The 15,277-nt window shown below is 32.9% G+C and overlaps 1 protein-coding gene across 1 annotated transcript; it reads right to left on the bottom strand.

Annotated features, from left to right (window-relative positions):
• Positions 1-2,886: 2,886 nt before the first annotated feature.
• LOC136818605 (uncharacterized) lies at positions 2,887-13,453 on the bottom strand. Its single transcript, XM_067074936.1, has 10 exons — positions 13,263-13,453; positions 10,947-11,135; positions 9,996-10,145; positions 9,139-9,288; positions 7,445-7,606; positions 6,787-6,866; positions 5,750-5,990; positions 5,076-5,190; positions 3,695-3,713; positions 2,887-2,994 (listed from the first exon to the last, which is right to left on the bottom strand). The coding sequence occupies exons 1-10, from the start codon at positions 13,306-13,308 to the stop codon at positions 2,887-2,889; spliced, it is 1,260 nt and encodes a 419-aa protein (XP_066931037.1). The 5' UTR covers positions 13,309-13,453.
• Positions 13,454-15,277: the final 1,824 nt, after the last annotated feature.

Genomic DNA, 15,277 nt, shown 5'->3' with positions numbered 1-15,277 from the left:
AATAAGGCAAAATGACGTCATAAAACGATGACGTCATCGAAAAATAAAAATTTGCCAAAATTCAAAACTTTTGGTTTTTTGGAAAAAATACCTTCCAGTGAACAAAAAATATTATTACGAAAAAGTCTGAAAATCCTTTTTAAGAAGTCTATGAGCCAAAATTGATATTTTTAAATTTTGCCTGTAATGTGCTTGGGCAAGCTCCAACCTCCGACAGGCAAAAAATGAAATTGTAAATTTTGGCCAACAGACTTTTTTTAACGAATTTTCAAACGTTTTCGTAATAATATTTTATGTTCCCTGGAGGGTCTATTTTCCAAAAAACTAAAAATTTTCGAATTTTGGCAAATTTTTATTTTTCGATGACGTCATCGTTTTATGACGTCATTTTGCCTTATTTCCTTAATATCTCCTGATATATTCATTTTCAGATATAGGTTGTGATCTTTTTCTTTATCAGTTTTTCATGCTCTTTCGAATGAAACAAAAAATTTTCAATTTTGACGACTTTTTATTTTGGTTGCCATAGTAACCAATGACGTCAGTTTCCATGGCAACGGGTAGTCACACCCGGCCCCACCTCTCAAATTTTGATCTTCTACATTCAAGGAACAATCTTCAATCATAAAATCCCTTTGCACAAGCTGCTGCACACGGGAAGACATAGTGGCCTCTACTAATACTTCTGTTTGACAAGAATAAGCGAGAAGAATAGTTTTTAAGAACACGAACGAGGCTCAAAAGCGCCAAGAAATAAGAACAATTTGAGGACAATCCTGAGCCTTGAATGATTGATTCTTAAGAAAATCTAAACTTAGTAGAATGAGTTAAGACTACCTCAAATCACCCTTAATATAAGAGAATGCTGAGTAAAATTCGAGGCTCAAAGTGCCAATTTTTGAAGACCTTAGCACGTGAAGCTATATATGCTTTAGATATAGATAAAGCCATTTTATGTTTTATCCAAGATAATATTTTTAACACCAATACTATATTGTTTAGCCAATGTATGATACTTTTAAAAATGGCTACTAATTTTTAATTTTCCATTATTCTGCTATTTAGACTCGGTAAAAATTTTAATGCGGGGGTAACTTTTCTTTAATTTTCAATTTTTATGTTTTAAAGGTAATTCATTTATATTATAGGAAAATATTATTCCACGAAATTTTATATCATATAGATCAACAGTTATATTATAATACATCTTTCAATTATTCGACTTTTAAAAATCTATTGAATCTTTTCTTACGAAGTAACATGTAGCACTTAACTCCAGTCCCTTAATTGAGTTCATAATTTTATCAGAGCTTTAAGAATTTTGCTACAATCGGCGCCGAAATATTTGGCAAAAAAGGGGATTTTTAAGTGCTTTGAAGTACAGTTCGGAAGTAGAGTTTTAATTCTGAGTATTAAAATTAGACTTAAGCGTTTGGACCTTAGGATCTCAGGTTCTAAAAGCTCAAAAATGTTCCAATAAGGCAGAGAATATAGTCTGGAAGCCACTCCTAAATCGAAAAATTCCGATGAAGCAAAGTGGAAATACTGAACCTGCAATTCTCGCTTTGACCTTTAAATTCTGAAAAACGTTAAAATACCAAAAATGGTCAATATTTTTCGGTGCTGATTGTAGCTACAAGCCCAATCTAACAAAAGGTATCTATCAAACCTTTAAACTTTTTTACTGGGGCCATTCCCTTTCATGCAAGAAAAATTTCCAGAAAAAAATTCAGGGGGTAATTACATGTGGCTTGAAAAGGTTAGTCCATCCCTCTTATGAATACTAAATGGAGTAGGACCCCTCACGAGACTAGTCTGTACACAAACCCGATATCTACGGCTAATTTCAAAATTCATTGCACTAGGCTACGATAATCGTGAGATACACTCTGGTACAGATTATCACGAGACCATCTCTTCTAATTTTTGGTTTCGTCACGATTGCGAAAATTTCCTGATCCCGCATCATGCAAGAAAGAAGCCTCATCAGTCACGCTAATCGCCCTGGGATGGGAGCGATTGTATACATCTTAATTACCTATTACTTCATTCTTGAATGATAAGAGATTTTGTAAATAAAATTTTTCTTTTGATTATTTCACTACAAAAATCAAAATATATACATTTTAATACTTTATAATATCTTCATAAAAGTGGAAAAAAATAATAACATCTTTGTCATAAGTTATATATTGTACATGATTGTTTCGAAAATGTCTATTTGGGATACCAATTTGGGACACCTTTTTGATTTCAGAGTCACCCAAATTAAACAGCCCACGATCTTTTTTTATTAAGAGCGGCAGCTTTTTTGAAGTCTTCAAAAGTTTATAAGTTATAACTTATTCTCATTTTTGGGGCAAATTTTTGGGTAATTTCCCCAAGGAATTGTATAATTTAGGATTATCGCAAATTGTTAGATGTTCCTAATTTAGCCCTTTAAACTTTTTACTCGTAATCTTACTGAATCTTTAACTTTGTTCTATAATAGGAAAAAAGGTGTACTACTTTAAGTGGATCAATTTACGCGAGGATTATATTTTACGAGTTTTTCCAAAAATTCGCGAAATTTAATGCTCACGAAAATTTTAAAACCAGGAATTTTAAACCAAAATCATAGTTTTTTTTTTGCCAAAACCTCTAGGAAAATGAAAGAAATTAAATGAAAAAGGGATTGTAAAAAGTTCTGGAAAACCTCATAAAAACATCGACGTCATATAACCGGTAATATCCCTAAGAAATTTCATAATATCTAGGATTTGCAAATTTATAAGATGTTCCTAAATTAGCCCTTTAAACTTTTGACTCAAAATTTTAATATACTTTGTTCTAATAGAAAAAAAGATGTATTTGATAAAGAAATCTGGAAAACTCGGGAAAACTTCATTAAAAGATGTCGTCATCATCATCCTCATTTTCGACCTCTCTCCAATAGCCGTCCTGGTTATTTTGTTGTTGCGTATTGGTGCTTCTCTCAATAAACGGTTTGTTGTCCTGAAAAAAAAGATTTGTCTAAAGTAACGTGCTAACTGTCTGGCACACAACGTTGTTTTAACGTTCAAATAACGTTATTTGGACGTTATGAATGTCAAATGGACGTTGTTTTGACGTTGTGTGCCGGCTGGGTCTTTATGTTCTTGGACTTTAATAAAACATTCTTGTTTTTTTTCCAGTTTAGCTTTTTTCACGTGTACGTAAAATTTTATAAGCTTACGTAGTGTTTTAAGGCCTTATGTAGAGTTTGCTTACGTTCAAAAAGTTTTGAACGGAAGGAAAAGTCACGTAAGACCCTCTTAAACAACAAAGACTCTACATAATGTCGTGGAAATTCCCATAAGACAGCCTTACGAACGATTTTCCGTAAGGTCTAAAGTAAAACTTTACGTACGTGTGAAAAAAGCTTTAACCCCGTTTTTTTCTCAGGAAGTAGATTCACCGTGGAAATTTATCAAATTTATAAATGTAATTTTTTAATCGTCTCGACTTATAATAATAGGGAAATAAAGGCCGTTGTCATTTTTCCAGCGTGAATATTTTAATTCTCTACTAGTGGTACTTTTTTACCTTCAAACGATCATATTAATCGAAACCATGTCTTGACCTTGATACAAAAACACTGCATCCTTCTTTTATTTATAGAGCTCTTTAAAAAGTAAAAATACTGGTGGAAAAACAAGCAATAAATCAATCTCACCTGGCGACAGTTGGTATATCTGAAAATAAAACGAAGGGAGAGTAGTGTCAAGATCAGTAAGTTCGATTTTACTAGGGTCAGATGACATCAAATGTTTATACAAAGTGTGGACTCTCGCTAATTTGAACTTCTATTGTTAGATTTTTTTTTTAATTCAAACTAATCCCTCTCTAAATCGAATCTCTCTGTTATTCGAACAAATTAAATTTCTCGTTAAAGGTCAAATTAGCAAGAGTTAACTGTATTTTGTAACAATCTCGGACAACCCTCTTAAACTCTGACCCAATCTCCTTTCCTTGAGCTTCGGGATAAAGATTGATGCAAACAAAACACTATTCTGAAAATTAACCTTCTCATCACAATTAATGACTATCATGTGAATTACAGTCAACTCTCTCTAATTCGAATTTTTCTGTAATTCGAACTATAATATTTGTTCCAAAGCTGAAAAGTGGTTATTACTCTCTGTAATTTGAACTTTTCTTTTTCTTTCGAAGAAAATTTTTTATCCCTTGAAGTTCGAATTAGAGAGAGCCAACTGTATTCATAATTTTTCTGAAGTCATGTTACATTGAATTTGCACTGTTCAAAGCAAAGTTCTTGTACACTCATCAACTTTGTACACTGAGCTTGACCTTACAATGCTTTTATTTGGAATTTCTTAGTTGAGTCGAATTACTGACTTTTTATTAAGAGGAATGTGTTTAACTTCAGCCTTTGATATAACGATAGCCGTTCATGTGAAATGATCCTTATTCAAAGCTTCTTCTTGGATCATATTGCACTGAATATAATTTGACGTGTTATTTTATTTTGAATTGAATTACAGTCTTTTTAAGGGAAAAAGTCCAGTCATGTTTAGAATATTGATCCGATAATGTCTGTCTGTAACTGTAACAATTTTAAGAAATTAACGCGAATAGTTTGATATTTGAAATGTAATAATGAAATTAAATTCTTTTTCATTTCAATGAAACTTAAAATAATATGATCTTGACTATTTCGTTAAATTATTGCGGCAACAATTAAGCAAAGGGGTATTTGTCATTCTGTTCTTCCAAAGAATCCTGCATTGTACCACGCATGCGTAATTTGTCGTTCTTTAAACCATATGTAGTTAATATTCCCATGATAACCAAAGAGGAATGAATACGTAAGGCGTTGTACAGTCAATTTCGGTCGGGGTTGTGAATGGTGAAATTTGTCGTTCTTTTTTAAATTTGTCGTTCTTTTTGTCTATTTTTAGTAAAGGCAGGATTCTTTAGATAAACCTCGTTTTGTCCTCTTAAAAAAACATATTATTCTTAAAAAATATTGGATTACGATTATCATTGGAATCAAAGAATTTACCACAATGCAATACAAAAACTTTGTAACTTACCCAATATTTTTCAGCATACGTTTCAGTATGAGAAAAACAAAAGCCCCAACAATCAAGAAGGATAAGGCTGCCATTATGGAAAGAAAGACTTTCCTCTCTGTTGACTCGTTGTGATCTATAAGTTATAAAAGTTATAAGTTTAGAAATTAAACATATGGAAACTTAACACGCATTCTTTATAAGAGTAAGAAATCTTGGGTGAAACTTGGCGAATCGAACATCGAATCGAAACATGAAGCTGTGTCGGAATTTCAATTAAAAAAGGAGAAATCCGAAAAAAGGAGATCACACCCTTTCTCATAGTATTACTTTAATGGGATAAACTCTCGCGGGGATAAAATTTCGCGGACTTCGCGGATTTGGGTGTCATCCGTAAAAATCTGCGATATTAAGTCCTAATGGAAATTTGGCAGGGCCTCATCCGCGAAATTAAGTACCCGCGAAAAATTTGAATTTCGCGGATAGGCCCAAACACAAAATTTAATCCCCGCGAAAGTTTATCCGATTAAAGTATATCAACCAAAATTATCATGGTGAGGAGAAATTGTAACAGTTAAAAAAATCACGGTGAAATTTTATAGCTTAATAATGTTTTTGAAAAATTTCAATTTTCACGATCAATTTAGTCAAAAAGTCAAAAGTGATTTCTTTTTTCCCTGTATGTTCAAACGTACCTTGCATATGATCTCCACATTTTCCATAACCACCATTGCAAATCAAAATAGAAGTATATTTCGAGCAAACCCTTTTATCCATACAAAACCTCACATGAAATTCAGTCTTTCTGTAACCTTTCGAATGTTGTGGTAGCTTTATAAAGGTGTTATTCGTGGTACCGTTGACTCGTGTTTCGTTATCACCGTACCAGTATTCACTTCGTAACAAGTCCTGCTTCAAATGACAACTTTGACAAGGCTGTGAGTGAGATAATTAATACCGTAAGTTGGTCTAATGTCGACATCCCTCTTCTAATTTCGACATCCTTCTTTAGAGATATGAATATAAGGAAGGTCGGAATCACTGATTGTAACTAATTTTCTCTGCTTAGCAATCAGTTGATGAGTCTATCAGTGATTCCGACCTTCCTATTATTCCTAACTCTAAAGAAGGATGTCGACATTAGACCAACTTATGATATAATGTATACATTCTTTTTTTCTTTTTTTTTTTGAATTTTGGATTTTCTTAACTTTTTGAATTTTAAGCTTAAAAATGTTCTTTAAATGTTTTTTATTTCACCATTTTGTGAGCATTTTCACCCATTTTCTAAGAAATTGGGTGTTTTCGATCCCTGAAATCCTCAACACATTATTCTTAACTTGTTCTTAATATTTTTGCCATCAAAGCTTTATGGATTTATAAAATATGTCTTAAGAACTGGTTTGTTGAGGAGGGGTTGGAATTAAGGCATGTATTCGACAGTAACAGAAGGCTGGAATGGGCTATTCCAGAAAAGAATTACACCCCTATGTTGACAGGGCCTTTTTTGGGAAGGTGACCCCGATTTCAATTTTTCCACCTCATTTTACTGACTATTCTGGGTTTTCCATCATTTCCTGCATTTTTACACTTGAAAAGCCAGACCCCCTGGATTTTTTATTTCCCAGACCACCCTGGACGTTACACCTCCTCGATACAGGGGGTACACAATATTTCTGGAATAGCCCAATAATGGAGACTTTATTGTAAATATTTAGAGAGACATGCAAACCTGTTTCCAGGATATGATGATACTTTTGTTCGAATCTTTGTTTGTAGCTGTTTTGTTGTATTGTATACTTTGTGGTGCACCTAAAAGTTAAAGTATTGTCGAAAATACAACCCTGTTACTGTTTCAGTGACCCGGTAGAAAATATGTTAGGGATACCTTAAGGGTGAGACTTTGCGAATTGACAACAACGCCCCTGTCCCACATCCTCGGTGGAACTTAATCCACAATAAAATTTTCTATCGAAATCCTAATGGGGATAAAAATCCTATTGTTCCTAAGTCAAAAAATTTAGTAGGGATGGTTTTGAAGTGCAATTTTTACATTGGATTTTGAATGGGGCTGAAATCAAAGTCATTTTTCTAGTGGGGCTGGGGTTTCATCGGGTTTGTAACACAGGGAGAATCTAGGGTGAATATAGGGTGAAAAAAATCAAAATGGATTCTTCAAGACCTCTCGGCAAGATTTATGTTTTATATACTTTTTATAAGAAAAACTTTAAGAGCATCCTCAGATTCGGAAAAAATTTCTAAGTACACTTCACCCTCAGCCATATAAAACTATTCTTATAAAAAAAGCATGTAGCATATTTTAACAATTTCAATGAAAAGAATTATTCAAAAGAATTTCAAATTATACCATTATTAAAATGTGATCTTACACGGTCTTGTCGTTACATCATAACACTTGTCTCGATATACCAAAACTGGTTCCAAGAGGCTTTTAGTGAAATTTCCTTCTACACATATTGAATAATTGAGGCAACTTTGTAAGGTTGACACACTGCATTTTTTGAACATGAAGTTGTATGTGTTGCAACGCCCTTTAACATTGAAAAAAGCTTTTGAAATACTTTATTACATTCTAATAACCTACCTTAAGGGAAGAAATTTTCGGGGAAAGAAATTTTCGCGGAATTTAATTTCGCCGTTCACAGCTCAAAATTCGGAAGTTTCGAGGAATTTAGTTTCGCGGTTGAGAGGATTTTTTGTTTAAAATATGGCTTATTTTTCCCAAAAAAAAAACCATTCCATAGGTGATTTAAATCATTAGAATATTCTTGTATTTAATTTCTTGGATTTGTCAAAAAAACGCGAAATTAAATTCCGCGAAAATTTGTTGCGTGAAGATTTATATAAGAACCAGTAAGTTTGAGCTGAGCCTCAGCTATCTTATTTTTTGATTTTCCGGGCTTATATGCTCTTAAAATTGTTGTGCTTTATTTCTCTATACTCGAATGGCGATAGTCTATAATGTACTTTTCTTGCATTTTGTTCTAAATTTTTAGCACTTAAATGTACTTAAGATGTTCTCAGTGATTCGTTTAGTGATTTCTAAAATATGAAGTACATACTGTTTTTAAAGGTTTTGTTTTTAAAGGTTTTATTTTTACATAAAAGAAGTTCCCATATTTCATATCAGACACATATTTCATATCAGGGCAGTGTCTGCCTTTTTTGTTATATTATGCTGATATAAGCATGACCAACTACCAATGTTGCTCCACATCCGTGTCAATCCATTGTGAAAAAGCTTGTAAATTAAAATTGATGAGTAAGCAAGCGATATCACTCTTATTTAAAAATAAAACTTTTAACAAAAGAGTGATATCCTTTGCTCACTCATCATTTTTTGCTTTTAAATAATAGTAATATAATTTGCTTACTCATCGATTTTTATTTACAACTACAAGCTTTTTCACATTGAATTAAGACGGATGTGGAGCAAGAGTGGCCAGAAAGAGGAAAAGAGAAACATTTATATCAACCTAGTATAGCAATAGGGAGACACCGTCCTGATTCATGATATTCATGACGTAATGTTTTCTACGGAAACATCCCGGTTTTAGCCAGTAGTGGCAAATTTAAACTAGACAAAACTTGTATAAAATTTGCCACTACTGGTAGAAACCGGGGTCTTTCCGTAGAAAACATTACGTCATGAATATCATGAAAATGAAATATATGTCTGATATGAAACGGTAACACTTATGTAAAAATAAAATCTTTACTACAGTATGTTCCTTTTTGAAAGATTCAATGATTTTGTAAAGGGCTACTTAGACTACACAATATATTGACGAACAATATTTGACAATATTGTTTTCGGACCGTAATGTATGGAGTTATAAAAAGGAATTTTCTTTCTTAAAAAATCCCCCTATATTGTTGGAATATTGCAAATTGAGCTGACAATATATTGCGGATACCTTATCAATATATTGCTGGCGCTCAGCAATATATCGTCAATATATTGGCAATATATTGTGTAGTGTATGTAGCCCTTAAGAGAATACAGACTATGATAAAAACTTATAGAAACACGTAACAGGTTGAAATTCAGTTGCTTTCTTACCTACCCTTGTTCGGATGATACCATCTGTGCGTTGCTTAGCAACAAACCCAATATCTTTAACGGTATTATACATAGTGATCGACATGCGCAAACTGAAACTCACATTGTGTGGTCCTATTTCCCAATTCGGTTCCGAATAACTCAAATATTCTGTAAAAAAGAATCTTTTAAAATGTTAAGCGTTTTACGTATTATTTTCCCTGGTCAACTTCATATTAAGGTATTGGCGATAAGCTTTTTGACGTTATACGTAGTCTCCAGAAAAATGATGCAGCCTCCTAAGATTTAGACTATCCTAGAGGATTCCTCGGCATCTCCCAGTCCTGAATAATTTTGCTCTTCGCTTTCTCGTAGTAGCATACGACACATCCTTGTGTAGGCTATAGTCAAAATTTTAAGCTCTTTTCAGTTGACCGCTAGTAATGAAATTGAGTTTTGGCCGAAATCGAACCCTACCCTCGAATGATTGAAAGGTTAATTTTCAAGGCTAAAGTATGTGTCTGCTTGTCCCCATATTGGACGACCTCCAGATCTGCTATTATCCTGGGGGTGGGGTACTTAGGCAAAATGGATGGCGGGTATGTGCGCTAGCCATAAGGGACCCTTTTTCACACTCTCGAAAGTCCCTCAAAGGGGGGCATTATGAAATTTAGACTAAAATTTGAAATTTTTTGCTAAAATTTGTGGAAATGGTCTCTTTAAGGGTAGCAAAAACGTCATAAAATGGACGAAATTTTGCGAAATTCAGTCTCTCTAAGGTCCAATTTCTGAACTTTGGCTCGGACATACCCATCATCTCTCAAACCAGGTACCCCAGGGTACCCCCAGGGGTTATTATGTTTAAAAACTGTACGAACCTTTATCACAAGTCATGTAAACGTGTAAATATGACGTCACTTTCCCTTTGTTCATTGGGTATACATGTCCTTGGTATCGTAACTCCATGTAAATTTCACGAGCGTCATATATTGTGCCTGTTTGACATCGAATGGAGTATTCGGATCCAACTGTACAAGATAGTAAATTTTGATCAATATCGTTTCAATCTCGTATACCTTATCGGGGAAAAAATGTCGGAGTTTCATTTAGTCGGGGTTTTTTTTCGTCGGGGGAAAATTCGTCACCTAGAGGCATTTTCGTCACTTTACCCGACCAAAATTTCAAATTCGTCACTTTTCCCCGACCAAATTTACAATTTAGGCACTTCAAACCGACTAAATTGTCCAAATGAAATTGTTTCCTTCACTTGCTCGAAAATAGATCTTGTAATTCGACGTTTAAAGCACTAATTTTGGTTAGTAAAGGCATAAAAAATTTGGATTCGTATTTTGGTTGGGGAAGAAAAATCGGGTAAACGTTTTGGTCTGGTGATAAAATACCGGGGAAAAAATTCGTCTGGGGAAGATTTCGTCACCCTCTCAAAATTTTCGTCACTTTTCCCTGACATTTTTTAAGAATTAATATCTTAACTTTTCTTAATTTTAAGATTTTTATCTCATGTCTGATATGGCTTGTGGCTATAAGGTTGACCCAGCTAGCACAAAACGTTGTTTTAACGTTTATCTAATGTTCACAACGTCCATTTAACGTTAGTTGATCGTTGAAACAATGTTTTGTGTCATCTGGGGATTTTGAAATTGAGGTATTATAAGGCATGGTTGTTTAGAACTTTCATGCTTTTTTACCGTGCCTTTTCCCATCTTTTCCCTATTTTTTTTTTGCAAGAATCAATGAATTTTTGTCCACGCTGATTGCTTATAATAAAGTTCAACAATTTAAAAAAATTGATCTTCAAATCATTTACTAACCAATATGTTTATGGTGACAATCTTTATAACATGATTTTGTGCCCGTCATTTCTTCCATCATACACATTTGCACAGCATTGAGATCATTTGCCTGTACTTCTCTCTCATTGAGGGTGAATTTCACTTCACTATAAATCAGTTTTATATTCACTTGTTGGCAAGACTCTTGAGTGATGTTAAGAGATGACCCTATCAAAAGAAAAATATGTCATCTTTTAAAGTGCCTTTGAATAACAAGAAAGACTAACAGTATATATGTTATTACTTTCCTTATACTACTATCACTAAAAAACACCCCCTTCTCACAGACCCACTGGGACACCTTCCCATTGGAAAAATTGGCCCAAATATCGGCCCCGATGGAAAACTTATCATCCAATTTTTGTCCCCACTGGAAATAATCAAATAGACCAATCCTCAACGCAAAATATTATGCTATTTTTCCCATCCCCATTGAATTTTCTAAATTGACAACAAAAGAATTGAAATCCCCAGGAAATATCCACCCCCATTAAGTTTCACCCCGTTATTTTTATCTCCACTGGCTGAAAAATTCCTACCGGTTCTATGAGTAGGGGGTATACTAATCTAATGTATATTTTTCCGAGGGGCAAATCACTCGAAAAATGGTGTACGAGATTTATGATTTATTTTTGATTTATTTTTAATTTATGATTTATTTACGATTTATTTTTGATTTATTTTTGATTTATGATTTATTTTTGATTTATGATTTATTTTTGATTTATTTTTGATTTATGATTTATTTTTGATTTATAAAATTGTGTACGAGATTTATTTTAGTGATTTGCCCCTCGTATTTTTCAGCACCCATACCCATTTATTTCCTCCGAAAATTCTTTTTCATGGGTTTTAAACATAGCATAACGTGGGTGCTGGATAATCGTTGAGAAAGTAAATTACTTTTGATACAGACTTTAGCATGATCGACCTGAAATTTTTATGTCAAATAGAAATCCAGGAAAAAATGTATCAAATTTCTAAACACAACAATAAGCCTTTATTGTGAGACGGGGACATAGATATGGGTTTTTCAACTTGTCAAATCTTGTGAAATTTATTTGACCTGTTAAAAATGAAATTTCCTATTTATTAGAGTTAGGAGTTCAAGTTGACTTGAAATATGATCGAAAATGAGGATTAAAATGTATATATTATTGATTACGTAATCTAGCAAATTTGGTATCCATTACACCAAATGTTATTTTTTTGATTATTGAGATTGACTTTTTCTGGTGTAATATATATGTGTTAAGTGCAAATCGACTAATAAGCTTATCATAACTCAAGTCCCTGTCTTGAAATTGATTTTCAGCTATCATAGAATTTCAACAAATTTTTATTTTAATCCATTCAAATTGACACTATTTTCGTATCGAATTTTATTTGCGATGATTTGCGTCTTGAAAGTTGAAATTGGCAATAAAGAGAAATGAAATTCAAATTTATAATATCGACAACATCTCCGATTTCAAACTTCCTAAGTCAATGTTAGGGTATTTTTATCTTTCAATACAATCCTTCAGACCTAATCTCACAACAGATCATCCATTCTGCACATACCATGTTCTGCTCCAAAGGGATATGTTGAATGAGAATCGCAAAACTGGATGAAAAATATCAAAGCGGTGCACCAACCTCCCACCAACCTGGGCAGATTACTTTCCGGGGGCCATCCTTTAGATTGAGTACGTGCCAAACACGGAGTTTCAGAATCTGCTCTGAGATTATCGTTGTACTGATGTAACTTTAAAATTGGAATAAAATGAAAAGACCTATCTCTTCAGAAGAGATATAAAGTCTTCCTGTGTCTTATAAACAGTTTGGATTTCAAACTCTTTTGCTTACTACTTACTTACTTAAAATCTTGTGGAAATGCTCGAAATTATAGTGCCAACGTGGGAACAAGAATTTAGCGTAGTGTGTTTTACGGGGTAAATTTAGTATTTCTTCATTCCATACCCAGTGGTGGGGATTCATCTGGTAACAAGACAGGGTCAGGAGTTTTGTAGTCTTACTTACAATTTTCGACCTTTCCTCTTTCTCTAAGGGTTACAAAACACCTAAAAGTCAAAAAAGTCTCTATAAAGGTCAGGATTTTCCAATTTTTTTTTGCTTTGGATACAAAACCATGAAAAGTTTGAAAAATCTCTCTTAGGATAGGAAATTTTTTCGAAAGTTATCTCTCTATGGGTCGCCATTTTCTGAGGTCAGTCTGAAAATACACCCCTCTTCCCCGGGAATTTGGGTTATATCAGCCTTTACACCAATTGCTTTATAGAATAAAGTACTTACCTTGTTTTAAAGTCAAGAAACTGATATAAAAAATCCAAAAAATCATTCTGTTATTAAAAGGTAAAAATTATCAACCTGGTTTGTTTACATGCTTGTCAGATTAAAATAACAGTACCGTCTCTGCAGTCCATCCAAACAAAATCAAGAAAAAAAATAATATAAATAGTCTTTTTGTTGTTTTTAGTACTCGAATGTGAGAATATTACATTTTTCAAAGAGGGATATATCATTTACAAATTTTTATGTGAACCTCTGATACTTTAGATTTTCCAAATACAGTAATCTTTTGTTTCCTTGTCAGATTCTTGTCTTTCAGCCAAATATTTGTTTTTTCTTATAAGAAATATTTTGGTAGTACTTTAACAGCCGACTGCTTTCAGAGATCGAAAAATTAATCCCTTGTAACTTCATCAAACGAAAGTTTGACTTTCAGGCTTTCAGAGGCTCATGTTTTATTTTCCGAATAGCATAGTGTTTTATTAGTTTTTGAAATTTATTTTATGCGCTGGGTGATCCTCATGCTTTAGGCATGTGGCCTATGCCCTTATTTTTTGGGTAGGTTTAGTCTCTCTCTCTCTCACTTTTCTATATTTCCAAAGTTGTGGAAATGTCATATTTCAGAGGCCCGGAAAACCCGAGTTACAAAAACTCGAGTTACAAAAACCCGAGTTACAAAAACCCGAGTTACGACGAATGTGACGTCATAAGTCTCAAATTATGACGTCATAAGGGAACTTCTTAACTCGAAAAAGTTTTTTACTGTTGTTTTGTAACTCGAAATATTTTTTTTAAATTTTGTTTTAGAGTTACGTAACTCGAAAATAAATTTTAAATTTCATTTTTCGAGTTACGTAACTTGAAATTGTAGTACATTATTTGAACTTTCGAGTTATCTTCAGGTGAAACCAAGTCGGCCAAAAATTCTAGAATTCATATTATTAATAAATATACACCATTTCTTTCGAGAAGAATCAATAGATCCGATTAGAATAGAAACTTATTTTAAAGCGGAAATGATAGAAACAGCGTCAAAAGATCTAATTTATAAAACAATAATTATAATAAAATAAAAGAACAGACGTCATAAACATGATTTTGAACAATCAGAAGCAATTATTTTAACGATTACAATCCATTATATTATTTTGTACATTGTGCAATCGAGAATCTTTTCAACGAAATACAGGGTGTCCCTAATAAAAGTATCGAGTTTGAACATGCGATTGAGTAGAAAGTTTTAAGTGTGTATTCACAAAATTGTATTTTAAGCTCTCCCTCTTTTTTCTTTGTCATTACGTAACAATAAAAACATACTCTGCCTGTTTACAAATGCAACGAAATTACGATCATGAGAAAAGCGCAACAATTAAAACATGTTTGTAAAGAATCGTATGTAAAACTATGAAAATAATAAAAATGGAATGTATGGAACAATAAAAAAGTAAAACGAGGGAATTTAAATTCTTATTAATTTTTTTTTAAAGACGTACATTTATGCAACAGGGGAATAGTAAAAGGGTAAAAGGGCTATTGATTAATTTATACGTTGTAACTACCTTTTGTAATGAGCCTATGTGATGGAGAACGTTCTTATATTTTAGCGATAACACACACAAACTTTTTTACTCAATCGCATGTTCAAACTCGATACTTTTATTAGGGACACCCTGTATGTGTTGGTTGTGTTTTTTTATAAGAACATCTAAAAATTCGAAGCCTTCGGATCTTTAGCTTTTTTAGTTGAGCCTTAAAATTTTCTTAAAGTGTTCCTATTTCACTATTAGCATTAGGTGAGTATTTTCTGTAATTTTCTAAGAAATTAGGTTTTTTGAGTTCATAAGGCCTTAGAATGTCAAGAAATGTTCTTAACTTATTGTTATAATTTTAGCCCTCGAAACCTTGTGTTCTCGTACGGTTTGTTCTTAAAAAATGTGTGAAAAACCTAAAGAAACTACAAGTTCTACCGAAGTTTTTAGTTTTTAGCGAAAGGACAATGAATTTGAATTTAACAAATC

The sequence above is a fragment of the Clytia hemisphaerica genome, unplaced genomic scaffold (genome assembly GCF_902728285.1).
Source record: "Clytia hemisphaerica strain Z4C2 unplaced genomic scaffold, Clytia hemisphaerica genome assembly, whole genome shotgun sequence".
Lineage (NCBI taxonomy): Eukaryota > Metazoa > Cnidaria > Hydrozoa > Leptothecata > Clytiidae > Clytia > Clytia hemisphaerica.
This window is presented reverse-complemented; position numbering and strand designations above follow the sequence as displayed.